The sequence below is a fragment of the Pelodiscus sinensis genome, chromosome 19 (assembly GCF_049634645.1).
Source record: "Pelodiscus sinensis isolate JC-2024 chromosome 19, ASM4963464v1, whole genome shotgun sequence".
Classification (NCBI taxonomy): Eukaryota; Metazoa; Chordata; order Testudines; family Trionychidae; genus Pelodiscus; species Pelodiscus sinensis.
In genome coordinates, this window is record NC_134729.1 from 25,129,866 (window position 1) to 25,153,968 (window position 24,103).

Sequence of the window (24,103 nt, forward strand, 5' to 3'; positions counted from 1 at the left end):
ACAGGGCACATTTCAATCAGGGCCACTTTGGACCCGGCTGTAGCGAGAGGTACAAACACCAGAGCTTGTTCTGGAGCAAAGAGCACGTACTCCCCGTTCAGCACCCCCACAAACTGCAGGCTCTTCCTCCCGCCCTCAGCCTCCAGCCTCGGAAGCCCATCTCGCTTCTTCATGATCGACTTCAGGGCACCTGCGGAAACAGAAATGGGAGGGTGACCTGGCGGAAAGCCCTGGCTCAGGCAAAGACTCAGGGATGGGGACTCACTCCATCCATATAGTTCATAGGGAGATGCTGGGGGTTAAGAGCACTGGTGGGGGAGAACAGGCTTGGCTTGGGCTCCCTAAAGGCCTGGAATTTGTTGTAACAAAGCACAGGGAAAGTTGCTGCTCCATCCAGCCTGACACCCTGAGTGTCAGCAGAGCCACGGTCCCAGGCAGCACCCCGCATGTGCCAAGGAGAACAACTCTGAACGACAGCGCTCGGGGCTTAACAGGTGCCTGCCCCATTGTGGGATCTCCTAACCATGGCCAGCTCCTACTGCAAGCACATAATCCCTTCACTCTCACCCCTCCCTAAAATTCACAGCCCTCCCCCCACATACATACAATGGCTCCACTGTTGGGCTGTGCTCCCCTCCCCCCGCCTACACTCACCCCGAGAAACCTCTGAGCTAATTCCCTGATGGGGCGGGGCTGGAAGAGGGTGGTTACCAGCATTCCTATGAGGGCATCTGCCCAAGCATCTCATCAATGTAGCCTCCTCTGGGATCTTGGGTCTCCACTCACAGGCACTGGTGACAGGATGGTGGCAAACCAGCATGAGTGAGTGGAGAACCAGCATCCTGGGGCTTCAGGTTCCTGCCAACAGCTTGGCTTCTGTCCAATTATAACTTGAGAAGAAACACCAGTGGACATCTACCACCAGGGGTAAGTCCCGGCCACAGAGCAGAGGCAGGAGGCCCATTAACATGCAGCATATACTCCCGTAAGTGACTCACCAGCCCCAGGAATCAGAGGAGCACAGCTGTCCTTCTCTGGAGGCATTTCTCGCACTCCTTGCCTGGAGTCCTGGGGGATTAAACATGAACCATGGGCCACTTCCACTGTCCCAGTCCCTCCCTGAGGCTCAACTGTCTTACTGCCATTAGTGACTGCAGACTCAGCTGTGTCCACCTGGTTTCCATGTTCTCCGGCACTGAGAGGGATTTGTTTAGACTTCTTCCTAGATGCACCTAGATCTGTATCTTCCATTGATGTAACAATTTCTACCTCTAGATCCACTTGGCAGCCTCTCTCTTCATATGTGGCAGGTGAATCTGAGCTGACAGCAACTTCTTTGCCTTCCAAATCACAGCTGACTCCCAAACATAACATCTGTGGCAAGCAATCCACACCCTTATCAACCATTTCCCAGTGGCTGCCCACCCCCTGGCTTTGCACTGGTACTGCTGCCTCTGCATGTGCGTCGACCATCTGAGGTTTAGCCATTATTTCCTTATCGATCAAACTCCTTGGCCTTCTGGAACAAACCTCTACTCGTAACTCCTCAAGCTCCTTAGTCGCGTCCTTCAAGTGCCCTTCCATCATGGCAATGACCTCCTTTTGGTGGCCAATCGTGTGCTGCAACATCTCCATTTCCTTCTCTGCTTCTGTAGGAAGCCCCAACAAGGACTCCATGACCCACACTGCAGCATCTGTGGTCTCAGTCTCTTGGCCAACACCAATCTCCTGGCACGGCTTCTGAGATCGGTAGTAGAACACGGCCTCATTCATGTTCATCTCCTCACCCACGCCTACAGACTTGCATTCTCTCTCCACGGCCCGGGCAACTGATCGGCTGGCTCGCATGTTCCTCTCTGAAGCAGACAGTTTCTCAGTGAGTCGCCTTAACTCCGTGATTTTACTTGCTCGAGCCTTCACTGACTCCAGCTCCTTTTCCAGTGCCATGGAAGCCTCCTGGCTTGCCCTGGTGACCCTGGCACCAAGAGTTTGGGACGGAAAGCCGAAGACAGAAGCATCACTCGATTCGGGAAGAGGCTGCTCCTGCAAACCTGCCATCAGCTTTTCCTTCTCCCGCTTCAGTTGGCAGATTTTCATTTCCAGCACTGGGATCGTCTTGACTTGTTCCTCCAGCTCTTTGAGTTGCCTCAGGGCAGCAGCCATCTGCTCCCGCACGTGCTGCAAATGCGCTGGGCTGATGTTGGTGGCTGGGGTGCTCCTTCCGGAATTCAAAGGGCTCATCCTCTTAGAGCCGGTGTGAGACAGACCGGACATGGCTTGGCTCTCTCCATTTCCATTCAAAGGCACAGCAAAGCAAGTGGTACCAGAGATGCCTGGTTTAGATGGACTGCTGGGTGGCCCAGGCATTTGGGCATCTTCACTAGTCAGCAAACAGAGCTGCTCTAGCTCTAGCCTCCTACTTGTCTCTTGCAAGGTTTTCTCCACCCGGGGATTTCGCATGAAGGCTTTGGGGGCAGGGGGTGGAAGGAGATTTATAACTGGAGTTGGAGACATGGGGTTGGAAGCCTGTTTGCTCAGGGGCTCTCTTGTTTCTGAGGCCCCAACCTGCATTCTGAGACACGGAGATAAGAGGAGCACGTTCTTTCCATCTTCGCTGGCCGTGGACGCCAGAGACTCAGTGGAGGTCCAAACGCTGGCGTGGCTGGAGGGGCTTCGCAGGGAACTGGATTGTTTGGGCCCTTTCGCTTTCCGGTGCAATGGAACCTTCTTAAGAGTTTGGCCACTCTCAATGTCATCAACATATTTCAGAAAATCGAGGTCTAGCAGGAAGCCATAGGGGGTTTCCACAGAGTAGGAGCTCTTCTCCCCATCGTCCTGATCTCTGTACAAGAAAGGGCCACCTAAATCTGCCAGGAAAGCCAAAGAGAAACCATGAATATCGTCACAAAAGGCCTGAGTCCATCAAACCCATCTCCTGTCCCTGTCCCATCTTTTGAGCTTTTCCTGCTGGATGCAGGGGGAGAGTTTGATGCCACGTAAAGTTTATGCAGTCGCCCAGACTAGAAGAAAAGGTCCAGAGCATCTTCCCGCTTCTCTGAGTGCCATGTGAAGCCTGTGAGGAAGCCTGGACCCTGTTCGATGCCATAGGAGTTTCACACCCAAATTTGAGTGTGAAGATTAATTTGGGGTCTTTAAGGAGGTGAAGCAGCATGGTCAGACCATGGACAAAGGGTGCTAGAGCCGAGAGACAAAGTGACCTAGGGCCCACTGAGGGCAGCAGAAAGGATCCCACTGGGGGCAACTGGCTCCACATCAGCCCAGAGAGAGGTTGGTCGAGGCATCATGGAAAGGCTTCACTGTGGGGTTAATGTACATGGAGCAGGGGGTGCCTGGTGCAGAGTGCTCCCCATCTTCCTTCAGTGCACTGCCATCTCAGCTGCCACCCTCTTCCGGTGCATGGCCCAGGCGAGGGGAAACCAGAGTCAGAGCATGGAGGTCCCCTCTCACGTGACCCACCTGCCAGATTAGCTCCAAATCCCAACCAGAATCCTTGCCGAGCCTGGCAGGGATTTTCTGATACAAAATGCAGCTTCACAATATTGAAGCGTTCAGTGGGGAAATTCTGATTTTCCCAAAAACATTCAATTTTCCCACCAGTGACAAATCAAAATAAAATGTCCCATTTTGGCAGCGTTTGACCCAAGTCACAATATTGCACTTTCCTGAGTTGACCCAAAATGTCCTTTCAAATCAGGTCAATAAAACATGAAAGCCAGCACACCGATGCTGTAATACGGGGCCTTCCTGGAACTGCAGCTCAGCCCTCCCATTCCTTCTTATGAGCCAAGCTACCTAGAGGGCGTCTCCCACAATGTCCCTCCACCCAAGCCATGTGGTGCATCAGAGGAGATGTAGTTTGGGCAAGGATCTGGCCCATAGGGAGAAGGGAGGCATGAGACAATGTACCACAACAGGACAACACAGTTCCATGTCAAACTAACTGGAAAGCAGCATTTCTAGTCATTTCAACAGAGAGAAAGGTTTCAACATTTCCAAGGACATTTCAACTTTTCTATTTTATGAAAAAGTTAACAATTTCAACTTTTTCTCCTGCTCTGAGAGATAAAGCTTGAAATATTTTCCTACCAGGTGGGAATGCTCAGATCAAACAGCCCCCAGCCAGAGATGGCAGCCAGGTCCCATGAGGCTGCAGCTCCCATTATTTGCATTTGCAGCAGAAGCCGATCACCCCTCTAATCCCCTTTCCGTCAGGGCAGGGCTGCATTGCAAGGTGAACGCTGTGAGAACACCTATCCCTGGTGCCCCTCAGGTAGGAGCAGCCCGTGTTCCTTTACCTGGCAGATTCTGGTTCAAGTGTATGGGCTGGGCCATCTTCTCCTAGGGGTTCACAAAGCCATAGAGCAGCAGACCGTGAATCTGAAAAGACAGTATGAGCTAGGGTGAATTCCTTGCTGGGTGGAGAGTGACATGAGCAGCACAGCCTGGACGGAAGCTCGTCTATCTAGCCCCAGCTGCCCTCCCATTTTACCACCTCAACTCCACTCTGCATGGCAAAACATCACAAGAGAAACCCTCAACCCAAGGGGAGAGGCCTCTTCTGCTGCTTCATCCCTCCAGCTGGTGAAACGCACCTCCCACAGAGAGCTCTGGGCCCAGGCAGAGACAGCCTCGTGGAATGCCCAGCCCCACAGGAGCCAGTGTTTCCCCACACACCTTAGTTGGGAGACCCTGAGTGTCCCTGTGTCTTGGACCAGGGTGTAGCCTGGTCAGTTACAGGCTGCAATGCATTCTGGGGCAGAGAGCTCTAAAGTAAAGTTTGGGAAAGAAAATATCACCTACAGGTAAAGGGGGAGGCCCCTCCTGCCTGAACAGGAAGCAATGAGGGCCAAGAAGGGGCAACCTGTAACAGACCTAACTTCTAGGCAGTACTGGGTCGCTGGAGCTCTGAGGGCTGCTCAGGAAACCTGGATTCTAGTCCTGGTCACCTTTTGGTGGGTCACCTTTTGGTGCTTCAGTTTCCATATTTGTAAGATGGGGGAGAATGATACCTTCTCTTTAAGACCCACTGATGAAAAGCAGCATATAAGAGGTAGAGATTATTATTAAAATGCTTTACAAAAGAAGATCTCCCCCTATCTATCCTTAATGCAAAAACTCCACAGGAAGAATACCTTGCTGGAGACAAGGAGGAGGCTGAAGCAAGTCCTGTGCTATTTGCTGAAGAATGGGAATGTAAAATGCACAGGAATCTGGGATACACACAGACAAAATGACTCACCCAAGAGCACACAGTGTTTAGCGGCACAGCCAGTAATAAAACTATGGTGCACCCACCTCTTGATTACGGAGTCCAGTTCTGGTAACTTCATTCCAAAAAGGACAGAGTGGAACTGGAAAAGGTCTAGAGAAAGGCTACAAAGACAATCAAGCGTAAGGAATCGTGTCTAAATGAGGAGAGTTTTTTTTTTTTTTTAAAGACTATTCAGGTTACAAAAAGGGAAGGGGGGACATGACAGAGGTCCATAAAATCATGGTGTGGAAAAAGTGAACAGTGTTATTTACCCTATCCCAGGATACAAAAACAGGGGTCACCAGATGAAATTAACAGTCTGCAAGTTTTTTATTAAACAAGACGACACTCTTTTCCCCACAACGTACAATTAATCTGTGGAACTCATTGCCCTGGGATGTTGTGCAGGTTCAAAATAGAATTAGATAAGTTCCTAGATGACAAGCCCGACAATGGCTGTTGGTCAAAATGAAGAGAACAATGGAGGTGGAGGGCTTGTACCCAGGCCTGGGACTATCTGGAGAAAAAGTGCTGAAGTGGGGGTCTGACACACACAAATGATCTCGCAGCCACTCTCAGCTTCTTAGCTCCTGCTGGAGTCTGGCTTCCAGGGCACAAGTGAGGGTTTTACAATGAAACTGTCTGCAGGGCCTGGGGCTGTAAGTGCATTTCTGGAATGTTTTCTAAGCCTCTTCTGGAAGGCTGGAAAGGTTTTTTGGCTGGTCTCCCATCTCAGTGCTGCCAACTCCAAGCAGTCAGAAAAAGTCAGGAGATTATTTATTAAACTCTCACTATGTTTCAGACAACCAATGCTTCTTTTTCCCTTGCTGGTGTTTGCACCCGAAGGGTTCGTGTTTCCTAGCTGTTCTCAGGAACCCCCTAGGCTACAAGTGAAATTCCTCAGGAAAACAAATTCCTGCTGAGATTCTCCCCTGGGCATGTCATCTGGGTTGGAGAGATGGACTGCCTTCCAGGGGCAGCACATACAACACCAGACAGTGTGACACCTGCGGGACAGGCAGGAAACTCAGCAGCACAACTGGCTGGGACTAGGGACACGTGCTAGATGGGCTGGGCCTAGGGTTGCAAGATGGTTTCAGCAAAAATCCTGGACACACTTGACGTTACATCCCAATCTACATCACATCTTAGTTAGAAAATACCCGACAGTTCTATTTCCTCAATGTGTTTCCCAAACAGAAAGCTCAAACCCTGGACTGCCCGGTTCAAAACCAGACATCTGGCAACCCTAGCTGGGCCAACTATCCAGGTGGACAAGGTTGCTGCAGCCTGGGCCATGAGGCTAGTACATTTAGCACCTGAGTGCTTGGTCCACTCCGTGCCTGCCCCGAGCGAAACACAGAGACATTCAGGCTTGGGGCACGACCCAGGCAGTTGTGCTGCTGCCCTCCCCTGCCTGCTGCTAGGAGGGACTGCTCAGTGCACAGCTCTCCCAGGCCTCTCCCTTAGTCTCCCCTACCCACAGCAGGGGACCTCAAGAGACTCAGCAGCTTGGACAAGGTGATGGGGGCGGGAGCTCCGTGCAGTGCAACTCAGCCCTGCAGTCAGGGCTGGTGCAGCAGGTTGTGGCTCCAGGGTTGCCAGGTGCCCCACAGCAGACCTAGTCAAACTTCAGCAGCTTCAGTCAGCAGCGCAGACCTGGCCATTCAAGGCCACTTAGCAGCACAACCCTGGCTCCGCACGGGTCCCATAAGTCTGGTATGTCCATCTCCTAGGTTCTGAGGCAGCTGGCGGCTTGGGGCACTGCTCCCACCCTGAGCAGCTCCTATTGGCCAGGAGCAGCTCCCGCTGGCCCCTCTGCCTAGGAGCTGGACACCCCTCCCCCCACCTCAACCATGTCAGAACCCCGTCCCACACTCACGCTGCCTCCTGTAGCCTGCAGCTCCTGCCCCAAACTCCCTCTTGAGTACCCCAAGCCTCTCATCACCAGCCCCACCTCAGAGTCCACTCCTCCCCTTCCATGCCCCAACCCTGCGCCACGGCCTGGAGCTCCTCTTTCTGCCCTCACCAGAGACCCAACCCACCCAGCCAGTGCCCCCACCCCTTATGACATCTCAACCCTCTGAGCCAGCCGGCTGAAAGTGAGCACGGATGGGGGAGAGCAAGTGATGGAAGGAGGAGAGAGAAGGTGAGTGGGGGCAGAGCCTGGGTATTCGGTTTTGTGTGGTTCGAAAGTTGGCAACTCTATCCATCCCTTGGCTTGTGTTAGTTGGGTTTGGCCAGATTGCAGGGGGACTCATAGCTAGTGGGGTCCCGGTCACAGAACTGGTTGAAGTTTTTGATACAACCATGGATGTATTGGTTGTTGCTGCTATCAAACCAAGGGACACAGAGACAGCTTGATTTTACATCCCTGATAACAGGCCAGAGTTTATTCTTTGCTTGCTACTTTGGTGAGGACTCAGGCTTCTGCAGCCCATATGTTGTAATGTTGAGAGGTCGGCGTAGGCCTGGAGGTGTCCCCAGGTTATCCGAAGCTGCTTTTATCCAGTGTAGCACAAAGCCGACTTCCTGTACCTTGCACATTATGGAGCTTTGTTCCTGCACTTACCATCTAATGTCAAGCCAGAAACTGTGCCCAGAAAAGGGAGGGCTCCCACTTTTCCCTTCTGTCCTGTTAGTCTCCCAAGCTTTGCTGGAGCTTGGTCATCTCTTGGCACTTCACAAGGGCAGTGGGCACCTAGCGCTGGGGAGCTGAACAGCTCTGAGAAGTCCTAGATGTCTGATGTGCTCAGAGCAGGACCTATACGTAGAAGGGCAGCCAGTGGGGCAAAAGCCAGAGACGTCCTGTTCTGAGTGCTGAGGTCGAGGTCTGCACGATGGACTCTTGGCGCCACATGTCCAAGCCTCGCCACACTTAGCAGTCGCTGGTTATCTCTGTTGCAAGGGGCTGTTCACCGGCTTGGCAGAGCTGCTGCTCTGAGTCATGCCTGCTAAACTTAGCTCCTGGTGCAGGGAGCAATTCCATACTAGGTGCTGAGAGAGCCCCTGGCCCTGCCTCCTGATAGCGCAAGAGGTGCAGACATGAGGCCATTGTGCATGGGAAAGGACAGAAACCTGGGGTGCAAGCAGCAGCAAATCAGGCTGTTCAGGCATTCAGGTCAGATCTGTGTATGGGCAACCAGCAAAGCAGAGACAGGAGGAGAAGCAGATGAGGAGAGAAAAGCAAATGGGTCACGGAGAGATGCAGAGCAAGACAATCTCCACGCACTTAGCCTGCTGCTTTCACAGCGAGATCTCCCCGAGGCCTCAGGCACTCTCCTCTGCTGGCCACGCAGGACAACTGGTACAGCCAGAGCAGGCCAATTTGCAGCAGGGTGCGATTCCACTGCTGCAGCCGGGGGTCTGTGGAATCACTGACTGGGGCCAAGACAGCAGGGTCTGGGGAGCAGCAGGTGGTTTCAGACCCAGTCTGAGGGTGGCTCGTGCACAAGTGACTAGTTCCTGACAGGGCTGCTGCCCTAGGGAGATCATGAGGCCAATGAACTCAAATGGGTCTGGATCGGTCTCCACTTGTCTTTCTGGTTAGCCCAGCTGGGCACAAGAACACAGGCATCCCATGTAACCAAGATTCCCTGCCAACTGGGAATTTGGGCAACCTCTCAGGAGAGAGTCAAATGCTGCCTAGCTGATAAGCAGAGTGCCCAGAGCTGGCAGCAGGTGTTCCTTCCAGTGGTGCCTGTCCACATGTGCCTTGGTGCACAGAACAAAATTTATTCCACACACGGAAAAGTTAGAGGGAACATGGCATGTGACCAGATCTAGCTATCAGAGCACCTGCTCCAACAGCTTGCACTGTAAAAATGGATCAAGCATCTGCCCTTTGGCAGGCTGCAGGGCTGGGCTGTGCCAGGAAGAGCAGCTGGCCAGCACTGTGCAAGGCTCAGGATATGCTGAGACCTGCATTCGTAGGGCCAGGGCTGGCCAGCAGGCACCTTCAGGAGGTACAGGCAGAGTGTTGTATGGGCCTGTGGAGCCCAGATTCCAGCACCATCTTCTCCTACAGGACTGAGCTCCCCCAGGGAGCAGACTGGCCAAGCCCTGCGGGATTCTGCCCCCATCACCCACAGACAGGGCGTCAGAGCTCCTGCTCTGAGACACAGGAGGGCTGGATTGCGAGCAAATGGGGTCTGGTGCCACTGAGTGCAGTCAATAGCCATGGGGGCATGGGGCAGGAGGAAAGCCCAGGGCAGTGACCCAAGCAGAGCTCCAGGACTGAGTCAGAGAATTCCATGAAACATGAGGGAAAATGCTGGTTTTGGAAGAATCCCAAGTAGTGAGGTAATCAGCTGGGGAGCAGGAACATGCCATTGTTCAAGGCCAAAACATCTGTCTGCATCTGCTGGCTCACTGCACTGGCGCTGCAGGAACAATGAGCTTTGCTGTTGTGGGAAATCACTTGAGCAAACAAGTCCGCAGTTTGGGGAGCGAAAGGAAGGGGAGTCTCTGATTCCCAGAGCCAGCGCCAGATCAGAGCAGCCAGCCCCAACAGCTCCTGATAAACACCAGCTCCAAAACCAGATCTTATCAGATGCAATACATCATCAAAAGCCACCCAGCCAATCACAACAGAGATTCACTGCGTCCTAGCACAGAATGTAAAACAGAACCGAGACCTGAATGCAGGCACATCTCAAACCCAGTGCAGGTGCCCGCTTCGCCCAGGCTCCTCATTCTCCTGTCATGCCTGCAGAAGAGCAGCGATGAACAGGAGTCACCATATTTGGCTCCATCCCTGATTCTGACCCTTCCAAAGTGCAGGAGGACTGGAGCCTAAGTCTGGGGTGAAAGCCGCAGCAAGGCTTGGACTCCACGAAGCCCGGGTGCTGAAGTCTGGGGCTAGGAGTGACATGGCAGCATGCCCCTCAGTTTCAGAGCCTCCTGGCAAAACCACAGCCTGCCTGAGTGCCTCGAATTCCCCTCTATTTTCCTACCCAAGGACACGTGGATGTGCAATAGAGAGTGAACGTGTATCCAAGTACACAGTCACATGCACACTCCCCACAAGCACTAGGTCCCCTCTGCATGTAAACATGGAACTGCTAAAAATATCAGCAGTTACACGTTTACACAAACACACACATTTTAACATCCCTAACGTGCAGCCACAATTGCAGAATTGTTCCAAAGAATAGTCACACGAGATAGGTCAGTGACATGAGAGACCAACGTAGAGGTAATGGGTCAGGGATCATAGACACCCCCAGATTTGCTGCTTGTGAGCATGCTCGGTAACATCTGCTGCAGATGCTGCCCTCCCCCCCTATGCTGGGAAGGTCTGGTTTCTCTCTGGTCTGATGCACATACAGGTTTTACTGGTTGGATGCACATAAAAAAAATCTGAGCTCTAGGCTCTAACACACTCCATCTCCTGCAGAGCTCTAGGGCTCTGGCATGTCAGAGGAGAAGCCCGTGACCTCAGTTTGGCCACAAGAGACCTGGGTTTCACTCTCAGCTCAGTCACAGACTGTGAGATCTCACGTCCTCACTCTGTGTCCCCTCGACTACCCCATCTGGGAAATGGGAACAGCGACCCATCCTGCCTGGTTAGGGAGGGTGGATCTTTGGACGTGCTCAATGTGGGGCATAGGAGGGTCCGCAGACAGGCTGGCAGTTGTATGGACAAAGAGGAACAACTGAGGAGGATGTAAAGGGATAAAAATAAGAAACTGAAAAATGAGGCGCACTATTTGGGAGCCAGCCTTCAGGGGAATGCAGGATTGGAATCATCTCTCCAGGGAGGGCTGAGCTAAGGGAGCTCGAGCCTTATAAGGAGAAATGTTTATTTGTTTAACACACTGCAGAAGGTTTACAAGGAAAAGAGGGAGAAGGCGGGTTTTGTCTGAAGGCTGCAATACTGGCGGCTGGCAGCATGGAGCACCACACTCTGCTCCTGAGCAAAGGCGGAGCAGGGTGGGAAGCTGCAAGCCCCAGGCTATGGCCCAGACTGGCACCTGCCCGTGGGAACAGGACACGCCCTACCAGCTATTATGTACCCCACGGCCCTGGCCCAGCCGGTTCAGAGCAGGGTCCCACTAGCCCCCGATTCTGTTTCCAGCAGCAGCCAGTATTCTGAGCAAGATGCAAGAACCCTCTAGAGACCGTGCTCAGTGGGAATGTTTGTTCCTACTCCTGTCATATAACCATTGGTCTAAATCCTCAAGTCAGAAGATTTAGAGGCCACCAGCCTAGTGTGATAACTGATGTGCCCATTATCCACAGAAATGTCCATTCTTGGCCCGAATCCTGCTCTTCGCTCCTAGCCACAGTGGCAGTGAGTTCTGCTGGCCATCGGGTGGGAAAGCATTCTCTTTGATCGTTTGCTGATCTTTCAGTTTCTTTGACTAGCTCAGGCATGTCCAAAGTCCGGCCCGCGGGCCAATTGCGGCCCGTGTTCTGGTTTAATACAGGTAATTTGGCAATATCTATCTTTTATGGCCCCCAACGAATCCATATGTATTGAGATGAATACATTGTAAAATCTCAGTTAATGTCAGTTGGTCTAAATCAGTTATAAATATATTTGGACACAACATATATACTTGGTGTTATGTTCCTGTTCATATTTTTTGAACTTAAAAGTTGACAGACAACCTTTATTACCAATAATATGTAATGTACTTTACAATGTTCCTGACATATATTTCAGCTTCCTGGATTTTTTTTCATCTGGCCTTCAGATATGAAAGGCAGAGTGATTTAACACCTGTTTAGATTTGTCATCCATGTGACGAAATGAAAAGTATGCTGTTTACAATAAACTTTGCATAAAATAGTTAATTTGCATTTAATTTTAATGGTTCAAAGAATGTCAGGCAAAATGGTCGGCCCTCACGCATGTTTACTTCATCAAATCTGGCCCTCTTTGAAAAAAGTTTGGACACCCCTGGACTAGCTACTATCCCTTGTGTTATATATGGTCCAGATGGAGGGGACCAAGCATGAATTCCCTGCTCTGGGCAAGTCGTTTAGCCTCAATGATATTCTGGCTTCTAACTGCTACTGATTCCAATGGGAGTTAGGAGACTTCCATAACCTTGAGGGTCTGGGTCTTGGCCTCTGCCACTCAGCTGCCCCTCTGTAACATGGGGACTGTGACATATGTGGAGATTTCCTGCACTCGTCAGTTTTGGCATCTTCCGTGTTGAGTGTATGAACAATGCAGATGTTGATGTGTTATTGAGGGATGTCTGTAGCGCCTTTAAGGGGGAGTCAAGACTAACAGAAGCCCCAGGAAGTGCCCTGAGCTTCAAAGGACTCTAACACAATGACTCAAATGAGACTGAACTGATAGTGGAGTAAGTTTCCCAGGAAATACTTGGGAAGCCTGGAATACAGATTACCTACATCTGGGCCCCTCCTTTTGAAGCGGAACAGCCCCTCTCCAAGGTCAGAGACAACACCTATCTTCCTCCAAGAACCTGCACCCTAGACCAATGCTCCCTCTAACCCTTTCCACCCATGTGTGGAATAAAAAAATGTGCACCAAGGCATGTGTGAATGTGCACCACCAGCAGAAACACAAACCTAGCTGTGGACACACAGCTAATCAGCTGGGTGGCACTGTACACTCTCCTGAGTGGCTGCACAAGTGCCCATCTTACAGGGAACCCTGCTCCAGACCCCCACATTTCCTCCTAGAGCCTGCACCCAGAACCCCACCTGCACCTAAGTGCCCCGGAGCTCTACCCTTCACCCTTCCTGCACCAAACTCGCTCCCACAGCCTGCTCCCCAATTCCCTTCTCCAGCTGACAGCCTGCACCCACCCAGCACCCAAACACCCTGTCAGGGCCTTAGATCTCTGGGCATCCTAGGCCTTGAGGAGAACCTCCCTGCCTGTCTGTTCCTTAGCCCTGGGTTTTGCAGCGCACAGACACAAAATGGAATGGAGGAGGGCCTGCAGGGTCAGAGTGGGCTTCCGAGCCAGCAGCTGTTATGAACTTGTGACCACAGAAAAATCCCTGGGTGGGGCTGGTCAGTAGCCACAGCTTGCTGGAGCTGGGAATACATTTACTGGCATGGGTGGAGGCTCTGATTGGTTTCAGTGTTTGCTCTGTAATGCTTGGACATTGGGAATAAATGGACATGCTTAGACAGCACTGTGACTGGTGGCCTGGGGGTACCCATGCCAGTCACAGCCTGCAAAGGGCTGGTCAGGCCACAGTGCAAGCAGAAACTGGGCAGCAGAGAGAAGCAGGTCTCCACGGGCGAGAAGCATCAGCTGAGAAGCCTGGTGCCAAGAGCGGTGCCCTTGTTGGCCCATGAAGGTAGCTCTCTCCTAGTGCACAGACGTGAGATACAGATAAATACATTTCAGACTGTGACTCTGGGGATGGAACCTGGTAAGTACCTTAGAGAGAAATCTCTGACTCATAAACATGACAGTTCCTTATCCAGGGAGCTTAAAGACAAGAGCCACCAGCCCTGAGAAGAGCAGGAGTGGAGGGGGAGGAGAGAACACAGAGAAAACAATCATAACCAGGAGCAGTGTTTCCTCTAATTTTGTCCATGTGTGTGCAGAATAAGTTTTGTTCTGGGCACCAAGGTATATGGGGATGTGCACCACCATTGGAAACATCTGCTGCCAGCTGTGGGCACTCTGCTAATCAGCTGGGTGGCATTTGAGTCTCTGTAGGGAGGCCACTCAAGTGTTTGGCTTACAGGGACACTGGCAGGGAGGGGTTGCTCCCATGAATGGGTCAGACAAGAGCCTCAGCCCGGGTTGTCACTCACCCACTGCAGCTTTCTGCTCACATCAGGGCAGGGAGAAGCATCTAGATGTCTGAGCAGCTTCAGACTGGGCCAGGTGATGGAGCCTTGACTCCAAGCATTAGATCTGCCGCTCACCTGCCTCCTAGAGCTCCAAGCCAGAGCAGTGTAGGAACTAGGGATGTAATCGTACAGTCAATTAACCTAGAAGCTTTTGCTTATTGGTTAATGCTACAGACTACACATGCATTCTCCCACCCACAGTTTTTAGCAGGCTGGCCAGCAGTCCAGCTCAGTTCTGGCTTGAAATAGGTCCAGGACCTACTCCTGCTGCAGCTCTGCATTTAAAGTGTATTAGGAACCAGGGGGGCAGGCAGCCCCAACTCAGTTTTGGCTCTCACCGGGTTCGGGAGCTCAGACCCCACCCTAGACAGGGGCTGCTGCCACCCTGAGCTGCTGCCTCTTTATCGGAGGCAGCAGTACAGGGCGACTGGCTGCTGGTCCGTGAGGGGAGCTGGTTTTTAAACTGGCTCTTCTTGCAGGCCAGCTCCTGCCTGACACCCTGCACTGCTGTCTCTGGGGGCTCCTCAGGAGTGCACTGGCTGCCGGCTCTACCCCCAGGGACTATAGACTAACTGATGAGAATTCTTGAGGTTACTCGACTATTCAATTAACCGATATTTAACATCCCTACTAGGAATGCAGCAGGGCCCAGTCCACTAGACCTCCTGCTTACTAGCTGTTCAACGGCGGACACAGGCGGGCTGAGTCCTGGTGCATAACCAGGGGCCATGCCAGGGCAGTGATGTATCCTGCCTCTGCACAGCTGGGTTACTGCCCAAGGAGTCCACATCTCAGCGCTGCCCAGGGGCAGGCACTGCCCAGTGGGTGCTCCTAGATGGGGAGCATTTGCTGTCAGGGGCAGCTGCCACATCACAGCCACACCAGCTTTGGGAACGGCCAGCAGAACCAACTGGCCCCCTTGGACAGCAGCAACAGGGCTTTCAGTCCTATGGCTCTAAGCCTAGAATTACACACAACCATTACACAGCATTGACATGTGGCCTGCCAGGCCCTTGAGGGCTCTGCTACACCCATGGAGAACGTGCATCCAGAGCGGGTGGATTTCCTAGGGAAGGAATGATACCTACTGTCCGGACGGGAGGGCTGTAATCTCATGCTAATCACAACCCCCTCCCCAGCTCCTGCTTCCCACAACTGTTTCAACACCTTTCCAGACTCCACTGAAGATTTCTCAAAGCCTCTGGTCCTGCCTGGACAGTGGGGTGAGCAGCCTCCCACCTCTAGGCCAGTAGAGCCCAGATCCGCCCCCGGAGAGGAGATGGAAGGAGCAGGCCAAAGGCAGGGCTTGACCACCAGCCCTGAGAACCTTAGAGGCCGGGCTGCTGGCTCCAGCGAGAGAGCAGTGTCAGGGTGCAGCATCTGGGCAGCAGCCACCAGGGCCATGCAGCCAAGCATTACAGTGAGGGGGTGCCAGCAGGAGAAGGCACCCCCTGGGCAACACCACTGCCCTGGACAGGATCCTGGGCCAGACTCCTCCAGCCAGCAGGGGCAGATGGCATGGCCCAGGGCTACAGCAGTGGGGCAGCCCCAAACTTCTCCTTCTCACATTGCAGCCCCTGCTCCTCAGACTCAGGCTCCCAAACATGCGACAGTAGATTCTGCTCCCAGGAACAACCCCTCTTAAATCAAAGGGGCCCCTGTAGAGTTACTCTGGTGTCCCTGACAGCAGCGCCCACTGCCCCAGGCTGAGCACCCTGACTTCACAGCCAGCCCCCAATGAAGCTTCGGTTCCCTGTGTACAGAGGGCAGGCAGAGCAACCTCCCGCTGGATGCTCTGGAGCTTGGGGACCAGTGCACCCCACTGGGACCAAGGGATCCCTGCTGCCTAGCAGCCCAGCACTGCACAGCTGCTAAGTTGCTAGGCATGATCCCGCACAGCTTCATGGCCTGCCCTAGACAGCAGCCTTCCTGCATTTAGGAAACAAGCTAACAGAGAGGTCAACCAGGTCCTTTCTGGCAGAGTACAGAATGGAATCCAAGTGTCTGCCTTGTGGCTACCCTGACTTCTGGATTGACAGCACCAGATCTAACTGCCTGGCTACCCTGTCATTGGCCACCAGGGCAAGGAAGAGAAGCCTCCTTCCCCATCACCTGCCTGGCAAATAATGGTGTAACCCCTGATATGTCACCCCCCCGCCATACAGTGCTAAGGCCACATTGCATAGGAGCTGCCTTAACATCTGGTGTGCAAAGTACGCGGATGGGCCAGAGGAGGAGAGCTTACCGCTGGCGAAGACTAACCTGGCTCCCAACAGCCTCCCAGAAAAACATAGACTATTGCAGCGAGAGAGCGAGAACACGAGTAACCACCAGGATCAGGCCATTTGGTAGCACATGCAGGAAGCCCAGGTGCCCTGCACTCTGTACATCCGTCATACATTTATCCCTCTAGCGAGGGTTTATCTAGCCGTCTGAGGCTAGCACCACGGTATCTGAGCACCTGCCAGTCAGCGCTGTCTTTGTCCTGCCATGCCATGCAGGAGGCTGGGTCACAGACAGGAAGTGAGACACAGGCAGCCCACGACTTGCCCACAGTAACATGGGAAGTCTGTGGCAGAGCAGGGACTTGCACCCCCATCTCCAGAGTGCTCTGGGCCAGCCTTCCTCTGGGGGAATGAAGCCAGAAGGATTCCACATCTTGTACCGTGCCGCTGCAGGTTTGCAGGCTGATGGGATGCCAACACTCCAAGTAGCAAATTCTGATGCAGTGGGAAGGAGTTAAACACACCTAGAACCCCCATGCAGAGATGCTGCTCTGGCCCCACACCCGATGCATTTCAGAGATGGGTAAAGTCATGCCCTGGGTGAAAGTCTTGCCCTGCATTGAGCCCACGTGCAGCTTCTGTTCCTTTTCAAGGAGTCAAGCAGCACACACAGAGCACAGAGCTGGGGCTGGCCCCATGCCCAGGGCGAGCTGATTGCACCTACTGCACAGAGAAAGAGGGAAGGGAGAGATGTCCTGTGGCTGCAGAGCCCAGCCAAAGCCAGGAGAGGAGCCCTTCACACAAAGGCCCTGAATGTGGCTTGGGGTGCCCGCTGGCTCCTCACAGGCTCTGCTAGGAAGACTAGCTCACTCTCTGCTGTCCTAAGTCTGGTACCTGCTCTGGGCTGCACCTGGGGAATTGGCCGACCAGGGTTTTCCTCCCTTGAGCCCCAGGAATTGTGCAACCAGTGCTCAGGTGTGCAACCAGAAGCCCTTCAGAAACATCCCGGAGAGGAAGCTGCACTGAGTGGGCAGATCTGTGTCCTGCAGATGGCAAGTGTGAGGGACACCACTGAGCCCCAGCACAACAGGGTCCAGTTGCAGGCAATACATTCACGCTGTTCCCCTCTGTCCATCCCCTGGCAGCCGATCCTGTGAGCTATGTGATGCAGGTCTCCAAAGGGTGACACCTTAAAATGATCCTGGCCGGCTGCTTCCCAGCCCTCGGGCCACCTCCACCAACCAGTGCAAGCAAACCGAGCGTCTGCAGCTTTGCCTCCTGTTAGCTCAGCTAAGTCAACCCAGCCCAGGAGAGCCAGCAGGGCCCAACTCCAGCACAGGGGGTGGGGGGGCCCGCTCTCCTCAGGGCTTCTGACAAATCCAATAACACATCCATCAGTGAGGGGCTTGTATGTTAAGTTCCACTTGGTGACACCTGTGCAAACCTAGCCCACCAAAGGGATGCCAGAGACCTCACATGACTGCACATTGTCAGTTACTGGGGCGGATATGAAGACTGGGGCTAGGGAGAGACAGAGCTGAGAAAGCCAGCCCCTAAGCTGCCCTCTGAGCAGCCCCCCATGCAGCAGGAATCCTGGAGGTCCAGAGGAGTGTCTACACATCACAACCCAGGGATCACTACCGGCCCCCAGCCTGCTCTAACTTATGCTGGGACAGCAGAGAAACAGGGAGCAGTAACCAACTCCCTAAAGGGCTTCCTCATCTCCGATGGCTCCAAGCACAACACAATCTGTAGGTTTTACTGGTCGTCTTCATCTGGTGTCCCCATGCTCCCTGCCCTGCCTCCGAATGGCAAATGAGCGCTGCTGTGAGTAACCTGACCACATATGGGCCTTTAGATACAGACCTGTTTCCAACCTCTTCAGGATGATTTTTAAAAGCCCCAATGGGATTTAGGGACACAAACAACATCACAAGCCAAAGGTATTTAGAAAGTTTCCTTAGGTGATTTTTAAATTTTCCATATTTCTCCAGTCTAAGTGCATTAGAGCACGCTGGGAAACCACTCAATTCCTTACACCCAGATTTTAACCCTTCTTCCTCCAGCAGACTCCAGGTTAGGCTAAGCTGCTCAGGGGCTTCGCCCCAGAGATTCAATCAAAGCAGAGGAAACGGGATACTGACAGACAGACATCTCCTGCCTCACAATTCATTACCCTGCTTCCTGCGAGAAGGGAAACAGAGAAGCAGCTCCCATCCGCCAGGAAACCTGCTCTATCCTGTGCAGGCAGCATGCCAGGAAAAACCTGCCGGGCTCCATCCCAGGCTTCCTGAAAAACTTCAGCCTATAAACAAACTGGCTGGAAGCCCATCCAGGGCTCAGACACTCTGCTTTTGAAAAAATATCCCAGATGCTAGGAGGGAGGATAAGGCAAGACCTGCATCCACATCATCTGCCCACCAGGGAGGGTGGGTTTCTCCTGGTCCAGTCTAACTTGCTCTGAACGTCTCCAGCAATGGAGATTCCACAGCCTCCCTAGGTAATTTATTCTAGTATTCAACTATCCTGATAATTAGGAAGTTTTTCCTAATGTCCAACCTAAACCTCCCTTGCTGCAATTTAAGCCCACAGCTTGTTGTCCTACCCTCAGAGGTCCAGGGGGACAATTTTTCTCCCTCCTCTTTGTAACTAGGGTTGCCAGATGGTTGAAACAAAAATACCCACCCCCCTTCCCCCCAAAAAAAAGCCAGGGAAAAAAATTAGGACTCCAAGGACTTAAGCAAAAAAAAAAAAAAAAAAAAAAAAAAAAAAAACACACCACACAACCATAAAACAGCATGTCCCCTTTAAGACTGAGTGCAGGGATAGGAACAGGGGAGTGGTTGAGCACTAAGACCCAGGGGAAGCATTGCTATACAATTAGTCGATAAGTGTCTCTGCAGAGCCACAGCGGGGTTAGCTCCAGAGTAGCTGACTAGGGCGTGGATTGAGTAGTCCTGGCTTGTGTCTGCTGCAGAGGCACCAGTGCTGCAGCACTGCATTTTAAATGTAGTAAGAGCTGCTGGGCGATCAGCACAAGCTGGGATTGCTCTGTGGGAACCAGTGCGAGAGGGGACTGACGAAGTCCCCAATTGCACCGTTTCCTGCTGTGCCTCTGCCTCCTCTGCCCCTCGCAGAGATGGTCCTGGGGGAGAACTGGCTTTACTTGTTCCCCCCAGCACTCCCCTTTCCACCTCTCTCTGCTAGAGGCAGAACGGGGTGGGGGGGGGGGAGCGACTACTCAAGTCACTAAACTATCTGATAAGCATTTGCTTATCGGATAGTCAACTAGTTGCTTACAGCCCTACCCAAGACCAGCTCCCTTTTTGAACTAACCCCATGGTATTCGGCCTTTTTCCACATGTGGATCCCTGCACAATTTCACACAAAGGTGGAAACCTTAGGCTCAGTCTGCGGCCCAGGGGAGTCCATGAACTACAGCATGAAAACGATTGAATTGGAGAGTATCTGTTAGGCCCCACACATTCCATCCTCCTACTTCCTGGTTACTGTTCTTGGCTAGCTCACTAAGGGCTTGTGGATAGTGGAAGAGTGGCCAAGAGTTAACCCTTTCTTGTATTGCTTTGGCTCACCTGGGTAAATTACTGAATGAAACGAAACCAATGTAACTAAGGAATTGGCTGGTTGGAGTACATTTGCATTAAGCATTTTCACCTGTTTATTAAATCCATGTACAGCAGATAATTGGAATGGTCTGAGTGGCCACCCGTGAATGCGCTAGGAAATGGGTGCACTCTCTCTGATGACAAGAGCAGGGCATTATGTTAATGTCAAAGCAGTTTACAAACAAATCCTGATGGAGAAACTGAGGCAGGAATCAGTGACGTCATTTGTCCAAGGTCATTCCACAGGTCAGTGGATGACCAAGCTGCCAATAGGATCTCAGCTCTCAGGAGTTGTTCTATTCACTAGGTGGCACCCCCCCCATAGTTAGGGGAGTTCAGGGAGGTGATCTACAACAGCCATATTTCACCGAAGAGGCAGCAGCCACCTCTCCTTAGTCTGTTCCGTTCTTGGACTGGATGACACGGTCAGGAACAATCTGGAGTCCGAGCAAACAGCTGAAACCACCAGGAGACAGATGTCCTGGAGCAGGATGCCAATCCATCTGCCAGCCATTTCAGTGCCGGGGGCAGAGACCTGTCCTCCCCAGGCCAGAATCCAGCCAAGCCTGTCTACAAAGAGCAGGTCCCACCCAGGGGGGAGCAGTGTCAGAGCTAAACTACGTAGCATCGGCTACCGCCATTAACCCTTCACCGGCACAGCCAAGCAAAGGGAACCAGCCAATGTCTGCATGGCAGACACTTTGGCCAGGTCCCTTCACACCATCCAGCTGCCTTTGCTGAGGAGGGGCCACATGCCTGGTCCAGCCCCAACTCTTACCCTCCTATGCTCTACCACAGCAGCAGCCAGCACCCCTGGATGCGAGACAGCCCTGTCCCACTAGGTACCCAGCGTGGCCGAGCCAGTGGGGGGGGCAGCAACGGTAGCAAGTGCACCAGGACCGTGCCCAAGGCTGGGAAAGAGCCAGGGTGAAAGCTCCTAAGTGCCAGCCCAGTGTAACGAGGCCGCTCAGCCCCCCATGCAGTTCCAAACACACCTGACATCAGCAGCGTAACGTGCACAGGGCTCACCTTTTCAGAGTGCTCCTTCCCACCGGGAACAGTCCCAGGCCAGGCTTCCCAGAGCTCAGCACCCCACCGTCTAGGCAGCTCCATGCAGCTGCAAATTTGAAAATCTGGCCCTTCCTCTCTCAGGGCGCAGACCCAGGGCCCTTCCACCACCCCCGCTGCCTCTGAGCAAGCACCCTGCTTTGAAGTGTTTCCTGGCCTTGCATGTCTCAGCAGAGATGGGCAGGCCTGTGCTCCGGCTTCCTGTGGCTCCAGGGTTTCTCAAACAGCAGGGTTAAGTCACTGCTGCTTTCCAGGCCCCACTGGAGAGGAAGCAGGGCTGTTATTTTTAGATGCAAGGATGGAAACAGAACCCCCGCCCCCTTCCCCAGCTCCCCTGGACAGAAGCAGGCACTAGCTCTGGGGCTGCGCTGCTCTTCTTTGGCCATTGAGCTCCCCTGACTTTCCAGTCCATCCCCCAGCCAGTTACAAGGGCTGGAGGTTTCTCTAGCAGCTGCCTCAGCCACTTTGCTTGATTGTAAAAGTGAAATAACTCACATTTGTGCAAAGCTCAGAAAGCAGGGCTGGCTCTAAACAGCGTCTCCCCCCCCCCTCCGCAAACCCCTCCGCGCCAGGCCTCCGAGAATGCAATGCAGCCCAGCTCCCAGAAACACGTCTGCTGTGAGTCACCATCCCAAGACCCTTACAATGGCAGGAAACAGCCATTGGGCCCGGACTATGCAATGTGTAAGCGGCCCAAGAGCCTGGGATGCAAGCAAGACATTTGGCACCCAATTAACATCCGCCCTGGTAAATGGCAAACGTGAGGGGGCATCTGCTCCTGGGGCCTGACTAAGTCAGTCGAATGACACTGGCCCAAACAGCTGTAGACCAGGCACCTTCGTCTTTATACCTCCAAATGTTCAAATGGTCACGAACCAAGGCCCGGCTCCTTTGCAGCACACTACACCTCTGGTACATCCTCTGCCACAGTGGGGCAGGAACAGAGAACTCTCCTCTGCCACACATCACAAGTCTGTAGCTGGAGAGAGTCTGTGGCCAGCTGGGGACACAGGAAAGCAGCCCTCATCCAAGATCAATCTGGAGCATTAGGGGAAGCATCTCAGTCGAGACATAAAGAACACAAGAATGGCCAGACCCAACATCCATCTAGACCAGTGTCCTGTCTGCCGACAATGGCCAATGCCAAGTGCCCCAGAGGGAATGAACAGAACGGATGATCAAGAAGTTCTCCCTTCTCTGCTGCCCATTCCCAGCTTCTGACAAACAAAGGCTAGGGACACCATCCCTGCCCACCCTGGCTAACTGCCACTGATGGACTCTCCTCATGAATTTATCTAGCTCTTTTTGACCCCTGTTAAAAGTCCTAGTCTTCACAACATCCTCTGGCAGGGAGTTCTACAGGTTGATTATGTTGCATGAAGAAACTCATAAACCAAAGGAAATCTACTACTTATTAATTTCATTTCATGACCTCTAGTTCTTGTGTAATGGGAAAAAGTAAATAACTTTTCCTTATTCATTTTCTCCATACCGGTCATGATTTTATAGACCCCAATCATATTCCCTCCCCCCCAATCTTCTCTAAGCTGAAAAGTCCCAGTTGTATTAATCACTCTTCTTATGGCACCCATTCCAAACCTCTAATCATTTTTGTTACAGAGAAGAGGGAGTCAGAGGAGGCAAGAGCATTTCTGTGAATTTCCTGTGCAGCGAATAGCTTTGCAGACACTTGACAATAAGGTAAATCCTGTGGCCATTTCTACAGCTGCAGAATCAAGCTACATATGGACGGCCCTGACCACAATGAGACCCCCCTCTACCCAGCACCTGCTTCACCTGGTCTGCAGCCCCCTGCCCCAATAGTCTCACCCTCGAGGATCCCAAAGCAGTCAGAACATCACCTCATTGCCTGTTCCACTGCACAAAGCATTTCAATGCTGGGCTATCCAGGCTACTATCCAAAAAGGGACTAGCTCCCAGGGTTACTGCCCACATCCAGCACTCCTCAGCATGGCATGTGATGAGCTGTATCTGTCCCATCCCAGGGATGACAGTAAAAGCCACTCCTGGAGCAGTACAAAGACCTAAGCAGGGAACAGTGAGTAGAAACTGTGAGCTGACACTCTCCCGGACGCCTGTCCTGCTTGCTTGTACTGGTTTCCTGCCAGGTCCAGACAGTGGCTGCACAAAGCCACCATTATCCTTGCTTTATGAAGCTCAGGTAGATGTCAGGCTGAAAGAAGCTGTTCTTGGAGTCTTGGTTTCAATCCCGGATGGAGATTTACCCTTGTCAGCCCTGGGCCACGGCCGGGAAATCTGGCTCCGCTGGCTCCACTGCACCGTCTGTTGTGAAGAAATGGGCTGTGGGCTGCCAATGTGCAATTCTAGCCTGAGTGCAGGAGCCAGGTGAATGTGGGCAAGTCTCAGCTTTATTGGTGAAGAACATTTCTAGCCCTGAGGAGAAAAGCTGGGCAGGGGATCCAGGATGGCACAAGCTGGGCAGGGGATCCAGGATGGCACAAGCTGGGCAGGGGATCCAGGATGGCACAAGCTGGGCAGGGGATCCAGGATGGCACAATCCAAAAAACTCAAAGCAAAAAATAAAAAAATAAAAATAAAAACTTTAAAATCTCATGATGCCAAAGCCAATCTTCTGACCTGAAAGCCTGACTCCATATTCCTGGACACAAGCTTAGCCATACCGGGACTGGTTCCTTTTGGCTCTGCTGGGACTGGAAAGGCTCCAGGGCAGGCACTCCCCCTCAGTGGGTGTACAGGGCTTAGCACAACAAGGCCTTTGATTTCAGCTGGAACCTCAAGGGTCTAGCATAGTGCACATAATAGTGATAGTGCCCTTGACTGGACTGCTGAGTCTATGGCTGATGGCTGTAGGCTAAGCTGCACCATGCAGACTATGGAGTGAAATGCAGACGTTTCTTCTCCCCCTCACATGAGCCACAGGATAATCTCCCCTACCACTCAGATCTCACTCAGCGTTAAAAGCACACAGACAGGAGACACCAGCCAAAAATAGTGTCAGAGCTTGTTTATATCCTCTTGGGAAGCTACCCAGTGGATAGTGACAATCAGCAGTGCACATCCAAAACCAGCATGAGTCAACAGCATGTAAGTACACCTTGCCCCAAACAGACCCCAG

General features: G+C 52.7%; 1 protein-coding gene across 6 annotated transcripts in view; it reads right to left on the bottom strand.

The window, feature by feature from the left end:
* KANK3 (KN motif and ankyrin repeat domains 3) overlaps window positions 1-24,103 on the bottom strand; it is a 55,488-nt gene that overhangs the window by 24,075 nt on the left and 7,310 nt on the right. For 3 of the 6 annotated variants that reach the window (XM_075903124.1, XM_075903127.1, XM_075903128.1), the window contains exons 2-5: window positions 5,317-5,394; window positions 4,317-4,398; window positions 999-2,867; window positions 58-190 (exon numbers count right to left, since the gene is read on the bottom strand). In XM_075903124.1, the coding sequence (XP_075759239.1) occupies window positions 58-190; window positions 999-2,867; window positions 4,317-4,353 (2,039 nt within the window). In that variant the 5' untranslated portion in view covers window positions 4,354-4,398; window positions 5,317-5,394. Of the gene's footprint in view, window positions 1-57; window positions 191-998; window positions 2,868-4,316; window positions 4,399-5,316; window positions 5,395-14,027; window positions 14,151-20,946; window positions 21,294-24,103 lie in introns of those variants that run through there. The other 3 variants (XM_075903129.1, XM_075903125.1, XM_006123890.4) reach the window with 3 other exon arrangements.